A 10,629-nucleotide genomic window follows, 5' to 3' on the forward strand; every position below is an offset into this window, starting at 1 on the left:
CTCATGACGTCAAAAATAATTTATTATTAAAATTATGGTATCTTTAGTCTATTTTTTTGTTTTGATCGAAGTTATACTATAGTCTATTTTTTTTTTAATTTTTTAAAGAAAAAACTTAGTACTTGCAAATATAGGTTAATCTTCATTAGGAAAAGCGGGTAGGTAGACTCGTGCTCGTCCATAACAAGGCTTGTGATGGCAACTACCATGCCAAATCCCATTTATTTAATTTAATAGTGTTAAATTAATAAAATATGATTAGCAAACATTAAGAAAATGACCATGGATAAATCAGAATCATGGGAGCTCCCTACTACAAATAAGTGAGCAAAGACCTCCGCTTCACTCGCATCTGCTTCGCCCCAAGCTTTCAGCGACTCCGTTTCCCAAGTCATGGCTTTGAAATCGTTCATCCAAGTCCACCCCGACTCCCATTTCCCCATCCAAAACCTTCCGTACGGAGCGTTCAAACCCGAACCTGCTGCACCGGTCCGCCTCGGCGTGGCAATCGGCGACTATGTCTTAGACCTCTCCGAGATCGCCAAAGCCGGTCTATTCGACGGTCCTATGCTCACCGGCTCCGATTGCTTCCTTCAGGTTCGTACCTCGTCGCTTACTTCATGTAATACGACGTCGTTGATTTCCGCTCGGTAGTTAGGTAGCTCAGTTTAGAAATGGCAGTAGCAACAGGAATCATAGAACTACAGATTCTTTTTTAAATCGTAACCGACCAGAAATCCGGTGATTGCAAAAATTCCTTGTTGCCTAATCCGCGTTACGATTACTGAATCAAGTTGTGAATAAGATTATGAGTTGTTGACGTTGCTCTTTAGTTAAGAATTTTAACTTGTTTAAGTCAACTGATTGCAAAGTTGGTTGGTTTTGGTGTCAGGCTACTCTCAACAAGTTTTTGGCGCTGGGACGGCCTGCTTGGAAGGAAGCTCGTGCTACACTTCAAAAGCTATTGTCAGGTGTTTATTGTAACTTCTAGTTGTTGATTGTGTTCTAATACCCTGCTTTTGTTTAAACATGGCAAAAATGGCGGGTGAAGGTTATAGCATTAGAAATACTGTTGAAATTGCAATGTTATGGTCCTTCAAATGCCCAATATAGTTTTCAGCTGAAATGGAAATTCATTTTTGAGAATGGGAAGGGGGAAAATTGACGATTATTTGGATCATGCAGCTACGGAACCAACCTTGCGTGATAATGCAGACTTGAGGCAGAAGTCACTTGTGCCGATGGTAAAAATATAAGCATGAGTTTGAATATGTAATCTGCGTGAACATGTTTATTTTCTGTTGTCTTAATGTTTCGATTTATTGTGAACCTTTAGAGCAAGGCAGAAATGGTTCTTCCTGTGGAAATTGGAGACTACACAGACTTCTTTTCATCTATGCATCATGCAAAGAACTGTAGCATCATATTTCGTGGACCTCAAAGCCCAATTCCACCAAACTGGTATGCTGATTTTGAAAGTTTTGACAAATGAAGAGTGATGGCTTATTTGAATGAAAACGTTTGTGTGTCAAACCTTATAGATCCTACCTTCTCTCATTTGGAAATTTTATAAATCATGGGCATTGTGCACTTTCAGGTTCCATCTTCCTATTGCATATCATGGACGAGCATCATCTATTGTCATCTCTGGAACTGACATTACTAGGCCAAGGTGAGAAGTTCAATTACTTATTCCTTATACCTTAAAATTGTGGTAATTATTGCTTGGAACTTCAGAATTTCTGTTAAAATGTTTAATTATTGTTTAAAATTTGTGACTGGGATACTAGCATAACTGTCCTCTCAGCTTTAGATGCTAACTGGCTTAATTCCATATTCTTTTAGGGGTCAAGGCTATCCAGCTGGTGACTCTCCACCATATTTTGGACCTTCTTTGAAGCTAGATTTTGAACTTGAAATGGTCAGTCTTTAGTGTTATTGTTATTTTTCTGTGTCATTGTACCTCAGCATGAATTATTCTCTTATATGGTTTCTTACCAAGCTGGCAGGCTGCTGTAGTTGGTCCAGGAAATGAATTAGGGAAAACTATAGATGTTAATGAGGCAGCAGATCATATCTTTGGACTTGTCTTGATGAATGACTGGAGTGGTATGATTACCTATTGTTGCTACAATTCAACATCCTCCTCTTTTTTTCAATAAAATTTTCTTTACTATATTTAAAACAAATTTGGTTTTTACAGCTAGAGATATTCAGGCATGGGAATATGTTCCTCTTGGACCCTTTCTTGGGAAGAGTTTTGGTAAGAAAACCATAACTTATTCCTTTTTCTTATTCATCTTTTTTTTCAGAGTTCAGGCTACAAGGAGTATATCTGATTAGGCAGTTACTGATATGTGGCAAAACCACAGCTTTTTTTGAAAGGGGGGGTCAAAATTAATGAACAAGGTAATAAAGAATTATAGAATCTGATATAAGGAAATGAAGCTATCATATTTGGAGTAAACTGGTCCATGTCGATAGAGGTCCAAATAACAAACACTAGGAGATCTCTTAACCATCTTAAGCTTGGGGAGAAAATATTAGATAAACCAAGGGAAGTCATGGACCCAATTGGGCTAGATAGGTATCGCTAATGATGCCTGTGCAGGCGCTCTATGTTCTATTTAGTGATTCTCCAGAGGCTGTTATAGCGGGAACTTACTTTTTTTCCTCATCTTTTAGGTACTACAATATCCCCTTGGATTGTGACACTAGATGCTCTAGAGCCTTTTGCATGTGAGGCTCCTAAGCAGGTAGGTATCTGTATTTGTAGTCTTAGATCTTAAAGGCATTTGAGTTACTAGCTTTTTTCCCTATTTTCTTTCATGGTGATTATACTTAATGCAACTAGCTAAAGATGCCTGTTGTGCATTGCAGGATCCCCATCCATTGCCATATCTGGCAGAGAAGAATTCCAAAAACTATGATATTGCATTGGAGGTAGATCTAGCAACTTAGTGCATATATCTCATTGGTTTTTCAATTCTCTAATTATCTTCTTCTATATTGTTTTAATGGAATTTTCCAGTTTGCCATAATGTTTTTGTAGTAATATACATTTTTAAGCTGAACTGCAAATACTTGAACTTTTATGAAATTCTCAAAGTGAGAAGTTTCTTGCTGCTAGGTTCAAATTAAACCTTCCGGACAAAAGGATTCTAGTGTGGTTACAAGAAGTAATTTCAAGAACCTGTAAGGAGTTCCACTTCACCGGTGCTCTTATTCTTTTGAAAGTTCTTTCAGATGAGAATTGTCTTTTCCATTAATGATGTTAAGAATCAGTGAATCCAATTGCCTCTTTCTATGCAAAATTTGATGTCTGCATCTCTTTCTATACTATTTAATATGCTGATTTGCAGCTTTTCAAATGCGTCCTGACTTTTGTAGAAATTTTATGACAGATATTGGACGGTGACCCAACAGCTTGCACACCATACAATCAATGGTTGCAACCTGAGGCCAGGCGATCTCCTTGGAACTGGGACCATTAGTGGGCCTGTATGTTTATTACCTACCTTTCACCTTTCTATCCTTTTGCCTTTGTATATATCTACCAATTCACACACAGACACACAGAGGTAATCATGTATTTTTTTTATGCATTAGAAATTTGTTTGCCCTGTGGTGTTCTTTTAATTTTTTCTGTAGAAGACAGCCAAGTCCGTTCTTTGGATATAACTTATGTGTTTGCCTTGAGATGCTCATTTAGGCCTGTTTCTTAACGATAGATTGTGACTACTAGAGAAGGAAATTAATAGGCGAACAAAAACATTGACTTATATTTGGCATTCTAGTCGGTTTTTTCTCTGCATTAGAATGGTTGTGCTACTAGACTTCCTTGTTCGAGTGAAACATATATTGTCCTTGAATATTCCAAGAGTTTCTGCTGTAGTGTTGATCATGTTGCTTGCAGGTATGTGAGTTACAATATAACTGTCATCAGGTCCTGCTGCATCTATTTTTAAACTCTTTTGTTCTTCCTGCAATAACTGTGAACGAGTCTTGTATTTTGAGCAGGAGCCAGACTCTCTTGGATGTCTGCTGGAACTAACATGGAATGGACAGAAACCATTGTCATTAAATGGGACACCTCGAAAATTCTTAGAAGATGGGGATGAAGTAATCTTCACCGGTTGCTGCAAGGTACTTTCTCTGCTCCACTTGGGTTCCTAAACCAAGGTGCAAACATATTTGAACCTTTGAAACATTTGAAGTATTAGAGTAATCATGTTTAAGTTTGAATTCTATATAGGGAGATGGTTACAACGTTGGTTTCGGAACCTGTGCCGGTAAGGTTCTTCCGTCACGCGACTGAGGAAACCGTTGTTCGATGGGGATATAAGAGGGAGTACATGCCACTCACGTTGCCATTGTTGGTGTTGAAGAAATCTCACTGGAAATCCTCAGAGCTGAAAATGGTGTGTTTGCTGTATTATTTATTGATTACAATGTTTAACTTAGTTGTAGCAGTTGATGGTATGCTGGAATTGCTTGATACTCTCTTCCTCTAAATCATGCCCCCTTCTTACCTATATTCACATAGAAGGAAACCATGGCTGATTTCAAATTAATATTTAAATTAAATTAATCGAATTGAATTATTAACGCTAACCCCAATAAAGGTAGTCCGTTCGTCAGAAAGCAAAGTCTGGGTCCCTTTGTTAAACGGGCGATACTCGGCTCGCTGATGACGCCACATATGCGTATTAAGACCGTTCAAGAAAACATAACCGTAACTGACAGCACACGATAAAGGCTTCCATCATACTACAATCTTCACTGTCACTTTCTCTGTCTGTTATTCAGCCAAACAAACCATGAAATCCTTTCGCCAATTCAGCCATTTCGGCTACTCATCGTCGACCACCGTCACCTTTACTTTCCACGGTGACCACTCCGATTCTCCTCCTCCTCCTCCTCAAGAATCCAAAGAAATCCCCGTCGAGACCCCTGTCCCAATCACCGTCCACCTCCCCCAGGACATTGCCGCCGCCAAGATCCAATCAGCTTACCGCGCCCGCGTTATCCGCAACCTTTACAAGCAAATTGCAGCCGTCAACTCCGAGGCCGACCGTCTCCAACTACTAATCCAACGGCAGGAAACGGTTGACTCCATCCGGAGCGACGACCGGGAGAAGCTGAGGATGAACGAGACCTTGATGCGTCTCTTACTGAAGCTCGACTCGGTGCCGGGGATCAATCCGACGGTGAGGGAAGCAAGGAGGAAAGTGAGCCGTAGGGTCGTGGAGTTGCAGGAGATCGTGGATGGGATATCGGGAGCAAAACTTGACGGCGATGACGAATGTTTCGGAGCGTGGGGTCCACGTGGGATATTTTCGATGAGGGATTGGGATAAAGCGGTGGAGGAGATGGAGGAGCGATTCTGCAGAGAGCGAGGTGGTCCGGAAATGGAGAGGTTTTGCGCCGAGTATTTGGGCTTTAGATGCTTACAGAGGTTTCTTGGCGAGTAGTATTACTGGTTTTAATCGTCTGTTTTGCACCTTACTGTATATTCATGTGTCCACGTTAATCCAAAGGCTTCGTTTAATGTACAGGCAAAAATTTTGCAATATTTAATCTCATAGCAAAATAAGAAATGTTTTCTGAAAATCATGTTAATCAAATTTTTATTGTTTTAAAATGAAAGTTTTTAGGCTTAAATAACAAAAAAAGAAAATGTCTTAATTACAATTTCGTGATCACATAATCACATAATTCAAACATTAATTTTTTTTGACGTATTAAAAGTTTGTGTAAAAAAAAAGAAAATTTTTAATATAAATTAAAAATAAGAATTTCTTTTAATGTAACAATGAGATAAAAACTAAACTATTGATTATTTAGTAATATAAAGAGCTGAGGTGGCGCATCAGGGCGTTTTACGTGGCATATGATAGGCGACGACTCACTTATCTTCCCGTGTACCGGAAGACTAACTGATTATAACGCATCGTCGGCAGACGTGCGATTACGAAGAAAATATTTAAAATTTAAAAGAAATAAAAAGGAAATAAAATGAGCCACAATAACAGCTGCCTACCGCGCGCCCACCAGGGAGAGACATACAGAGAAAATGGAAGCAGAATGGAGAGACAAAAAGCTTTATCCTTTACTCGGCATTCTTTTGCTTTCGATTCTTCTCTACCTCAACTTCGGCAACACCAATCTCATTAGTTTTCCGATCTCACGGCAACCCCGGTTGGATTTCGTGTCTGCAAACTCTACGCATTTCATTGTCGTCAACGGTGGTGGTGCTGCGGAGAATCAGTCAGCCGCCTACGTCAACGGATGGAACTCCTATTGGCTAATGCAGGAGAGCGTGTGGGGTGGTCCGTCGAGATCGAGGGTGTCGAAGATGCTCCAGAGAGGCGCCCAAATGGGGTTGACCGTCTGTAGAACTTGGGCCTTCAGCGATGGTAATGGACCTAATGCCTTGCAGATCTCTCCCGGTGTCTTTAACGAAAGAGTCTTTCGGGTTTGTCTTCCAATTTCATTTGCTTATTGTTATTTATGTATACCCTTTTGCTCATTCTGTTTGATTTTTACCATGTTTCATGAAATGTGACAGGGATTGGATTATGTGATTGTTGAAGCAAGGAAGCATGGGATTAGATTGGTTCTTAGTTTGGTGAATAATTTGAATAACTTTGGTGGGAAGGCTCAGTATGTGAGATGGGCACAAGAAGCTGGAATTAATGTTTCTTCTTCAAGTGATTCATTTTTTTCACACCCGATGATTAAAGATTACTACAAGGCTTACGTTAAGGTACGCTGCCGTGGTCCATGGTTATATTCTTCAAAGCTCTTTACTATGAAGATAAATATACAAAGTTAAATGCTTTATTCACTATACGTATGCTTCTTGTTTAGCTGTAGCAATCAAGTTAACTATGTGTTTGCATTTTGCATTTTACAGGCAATTTTGTCTAGAAAGAACTCCTTGAGTGGTGTGAAGTATTCTGACGAGCCAGCAATATTTGCTTGGGAGCTGATGAATGAGCCCCGGTGTGAGTCCAGTTCCTCTGCTCCCATTCTTCAGGTGAGCTATAAAACTCGCATTTCCATTATTGTGTTACTATGTGTTTGTAATCTTTTGCCTGAAGAATGGTTTAGAGGGTTCTTCCTTTTTTATCTCTAGCATCAGTAGATTGTTATGATTTTCTACCTATGTTAAGTAAAGTGGTGTTCAGTATCTTGATATCTAATATAGCTTATTGTGGATACTCTGCACTTCTCTTTTGTTGTTTCTATAGTTTTTATTTAGTCTTGGAATTCCTTGTTCTAAATTCATGTGTATGGGTTTGTCTCGAACTTTCAGTTTATTTTTTCTGGATCTATTAGAATATTATTAATTCTATTAGCTTGGAGCACAGGCATGGATCACTGAGATGGCTGCTTTTGTCAAGAGTCTGGATCAAAAACATTTAGTGACTGTTGGACTTGAGGGGTTTTATGGCCTCAATACGACTAAAGGACCGGAAGTAAATCCTGGGGAGTGGGCAGCCTCACTTGGATCAGACTTTGTACAGAACTCAGCAATCGAGAACATTGACTTTGCTTCAGTTCATGCATACCCTGATAGCTGGTTGTTAAATTTTACTTTTGCTATGATTTGATAATGTCGTATGAATGTTTTGTCCAATTGTCTGAAAATGTTGTTTGCTACAATAACCAAGGGTGATTGCTTTCCCTTATCTCATTTGATCTGATTAGACCAATTGGAATACATCACCATGCATTTTAGAGAGCTTTGGTTGATACAGCGATAGAATTTCAACTTATGGAAAAAATATCATGTGATTCTTTCCGGTCTGTTGAGGTCTATCAGAGATGGCTCTAGCATTTGGACTATTACTACATCTCAGAGGCATATGTAACAGCCTAGATGGTGATGGATCAAGTTGGTGTCATAGACCACCTAAGTGCATATTTCATTGAGCATTTTCATCTTCTATTCATTAAATTTCAATCTTTATCCCTTAATAACGTATGTTGTATATGTATTGTAGGATACCACATGCTGATTTGGAAGAAAAGACTCGCTATCTTTCCCAGTGGGTGGATTCTCATATAAGCGATGGGGATCAGGTGCTTAAAAAACCGATTCTCTTCACAGAAGTTGGCTCTTTGGTGTATGTGAACAACCAAAGCATAGCTGACAAGGATATTCTATTAAAGACCATGTACGATAAAATTTATGAGTCGGCAAAGAAGAGGCAAGCTGGGGCAGGGGCCTTAATTTGGCAGTTACTAGTTGAAGGAGTGGAGGAATATGGTGACAGATTTTCCTTCATAGCATGGGATAAACCCTCCACCTATAAACTGATACTAAGGCAATCGTGTAGGCTTCAAAGCATTTTCCCGAAGAGCAGTCAGAATAGGAAACTTAGCAAGGATCCTTGCTCTGGTCAATTACCTTGACAACAGTTTATTGAAGAGTTGGAAACAAAAACACCTATAACCTTCCCTCGTTTTGTGGAGAAAATAGTGTTGATACTCAATAGTTGTATATTCTTGAATTTGTAAAGAAAAACAAGTGGTAGATTAAAATGGAAGAAATGTGATTATTCAGATTTTAGATTAAGACATTTGTATTCTTTCAAAAACTGTGTATGTAGAAAATCCATTGTTTGCTAGTGAGCTGCCAGGCATCTATAACCAGATGGTTTCCCCTGCAATTCATATTCTTTGTATGTATAATGTTAAAATACACACAGAATCTGATTTACACTGAATTTAATGATTAATTTGCTGTTATTTGATTTATTTGCTTTGTGAAAGAGCTTTTGGGCTAGCCTTCCTTGTTTAATTTTCAGGCATATTCACAATTATCATGTATGATGCTGCCAGCATGACCAGCCTGAAGGGCATCTTGTGGTGGGGCAAAAAGAGTCCCCAAGCATCTCTGGCTATCTCAGCCGATCGGGTACCATGCCTTCCTTCAGTTTTAGATGCATATTTTTAGCTTGTAATCTGTGAATTAGCAGGTTATCATGTAATAAATAAATATTTTCTCTTATCTGTGGTTAGTGAGCTTGAACTTCATGCAAATCAGACAGTAATGAACCAAAAATACAGATTTTCCAAGAAACAGGACACTGCAAGTTGAGTAGTTTTTGCAATAGAAAGCCACAACTAATGGAAACCTACTTGGATGGGGAGTCGTTCAAGCCACACAACTGCATTTGCACCGTGACATACACTTCTTGCAGTCAGAAAGTCTTGGCTTCCCACCATTGCAGTCACACCGGCTGATACACTTTGACCTGGAGGTTCCACCCCACAAGCACCGTGCCATGCAGCGTATAAGCGGCACACATGAAGGACAACCGTATTTCATCTGGTCAAGGATGCAGGCTTTACATCCGCTGCCGTTGGATGGGCATGCCAGAGCTGGAGAAGCCATCGAGCATAACATCAGTAGCATCATCAGGGCCAGAGCTAAGGTAGGCAGCTTCTTCCCCTCCATCATCTCTTCTTACTCTTTGGCTATTTCCCGGTGTACCCTTTTCAACCTTTTGTCAATTTATAGAGCCTAAGCAGCAGGCCAAATAATGCAGAGCAATGTTTTCACACTGTGAGCAGTGTCCGAATTTTAACAGCCATTTGATGCAAATCTTGTGGTTACTGAAGTCTGAAAGCATGTGTGAAAGCCAACTCTCTTTTTCTAGTATGGGTTGCTTGCTGCTCTAGAACTTTTTCTTCATTCAATTAACTCATTGATTGCTCGCTGCCATGTCTTGGTTTGCACAACTTCTCATTATCTTTTCCTTCCTCTGTGTCTTCACGAGGTCCAACTCAATCCTGACAAGCGAGCCCTTCCAGGCTCTGGTAAGTTGGTAATGCAAATAAACCTTGCCTGGTCCTCAGCCTGGATTCAATACCTCACCGCTACAATACTCAACAGGTGTCTACCTTTGAACTCGTTGTGTCAAAGTTTACACAACACTAATAGGTAAGAAATTGTTTATTTTGATTAATTGAGACTCACCTTAAACAGAGTGCGAACATTTAAATATCTAATCATATTCTAATTCACAACTCTCTTTAGGACTGTACATTTGACAGTAAATTGCTCAAAATGTACCCTTGACACCCCCCTCCACACACACAAAAGATTATTAAAATTTTAATAGTTTTAAATTATTTGATAAAATTTATAGTTTTTTAATATAATTAATTAAATTAATTAAAAAACTTATCTTATACGTAAAATTTGAAGTTTTTATACTTTAAAAGAAGATTTGATTAATGCATGTATTCAATTATAAATAAGAAAGTTAATTTAAATTCATTCGTATCAACGTCGATGATTACTATGTTAAAACGTAAAAGATAATAATTAACCAATGTTTTGGTTAAACATATTGTACTTGAATTGCTTAACCAAGGCAAAAACATAGTTAAGGAACCAAAGAAGTCAAAGCATAGTCCAATTCCAGGAACAGTAAAAGATAAAGGTAGAGAGACTATCATCATCTTCTTGTGTCTATATACAAACTATTCGATGAAATGAGTTTGAAGATTTGCCTCTGCGAATGGACGTTTCTTGGTTATTGTTGCTTTAATCGTCCCTTGTGGAACAGGAGAGCTGCCCCAAAGAGAATTATCAGAGACTTACAAATC

The 10,629-nt window shown here is 38.9% G+C and overlaps 4 protein-coding genes across 4 annotated transcripts; 3 read left to right on the forward strand and 1 right to left on the reverse strand.

The window, feature by feature from the left end:
• Positions 1–287: 287 nt before the first annotated feature.
• On the forward strand, positions 288–4,535 carry LOC18597269 (fumarylacetoacetase). The gene is made up of 14 exons (XM_018123699.2): positions 288–597; positions 893–971; positions 1,186–1,244; positions 1,337–1,461; positions 1,598–1,672; positions 1,846–1,921; positions 2,010–2,109; positions 2,204–2,263; positions 2,686–2,756; positions 2,881–2,943; positions 3,131–3,195; positions 3,405–3,501; positions 4,021–4,146; positions 4,256–4,535. The coding sequence occupies exons 1-14, from the start codon at positions 394–396 to the stop codon at positions 4,316–4,318; spliced, it is 1,263 nt and encodes a 420-aa protein (XP_017979188.2). The 5' UTR covers positions 288–393; the 3' UTR covers positions 4,319–4,535.
• Positions 4,536–4,701: 166 nt separating this feature from the next.
• BAG5 (BCL-2-associated athanogene 5) lies at positions 4,702–6,077 on the forward strand. Its single transcript, XM_018123700.2, has one exon. It carries the CDS (start codon positions 4,821–4,823, stop codon positions 5,472–5,474), a length of 654 nt encoding a protein of 217 aa, XP_017979189.2. The 5' UTR covers positions 4,702–4,820; the 3' UTR covers positions 5,475–6,077.
• On the forward strand, positions 6,077–8,681 carry LOC18597270 (mannan endo-1,4-beta-mannosidase 6-like). The gene is made up of 5 exons (XM_007026193.3): positions 6,077–6,478; positions 6,572–6,769; positions 6,920–7,042; positions 7,377–7,588; positions 8,013–8,681. Exons 1-5 carry the CDS (start codon positions 6,077–6,079, stop codon positions 8,422–8,424), a joined length of 1,347 nt encoding a protein of 448 aa, XP_007026255.3. The 3' UTR covers positions 8,425–8,681.
• A 363-nt stretch (positions 8,682–9,044) lies between these two features.
• Positions 9,045–9,711, reverse strand: LOC108662610 (uncharacterized). Its single transcript, XM_018123652.2, has one exon. The coding sequence runs from the start codon at positions 9,473–9,475 to the stop codon at positions 9,170–9,172; it is 306 nt and encodes a 101-aa protein (XP_017979141.1). The 5' UTR covers positions 9,476–9,711; the 3' UTR covers positions 9,045–9,169.
• Between the last annotated feature and the right edge of the window lie 918 nt (positions 9,712–10,629).

Source organism: Theobroma cacao, chromosome 6, assembly GCF_053813885.1.
Source record: "Theobroma cacao isolate CCN51 chromosome 6, ASM5381388v1, whole genome shotgun sequence".
NCBI lineage: Eukaryota > Viridiplantae > Streptophyta > Magnoliopsida > Malvales > Malvaceae > Theobroma > Theobroma cacao.

Bases quoted from the DNA above. Each gene is read 5' to 3' on its own strand.
- LOC18597269 (XM_018123699.2), top strand. From the start codon at position 394: ATGGCTTTGAAATCGTTCATCCAAGTCCACCCCGACTCCCATTTCCCC. The intron at 972-1,185 runs GTGTTTATTGTA...TGGATCATGCAG, and splicing joins ACTTCAAAAGCTATTGTCAG to CTACGGAACCAACCTTGCGT. The intron at 2,944-3,130 runs GTAGATCTAGCA...TCTTGCTGCTAG, and splicing joins ACTATGATATTGCATTGGAG to GTTCAAATTAAACCTTCCGG.
- BAG5 (XM_018123700.2), top strand. From the start codon at position 4,821: ATGAAATCCTTTCGCCAATTCAGCCATTTCGGCTACTCATCGTCGACC.
- LOC18597270 (XM_007026193.3), top strand. From the start codon at position 6,077: ATGGAAGCAGAATGGAGAGACAAAAAGCTTTATCCTTTACTCGGCATT. The intron at 6,770-6,919 runs GTACGCTGCCGT...TGCATTTTACAG, and splicing joins ACTACAAGGCTTACGTTAAG to GCAATTTTGTCTAGAAAGAA. The intron at 7,043-7,376 runs GTGAGCTATAAA...CTTGGAGCACAG, and splicing joins CCTCTGCTCCCATTCTTCAG to GCATGGATCACTGAGATGGC.
- LOC108662610 (XM_018123652.2), bottom strand. From the start codon at position 9,475: ATGATGGAGGGGAAGAAGCTGCCTACCTTAGCTCTGGCCCTGATGATG.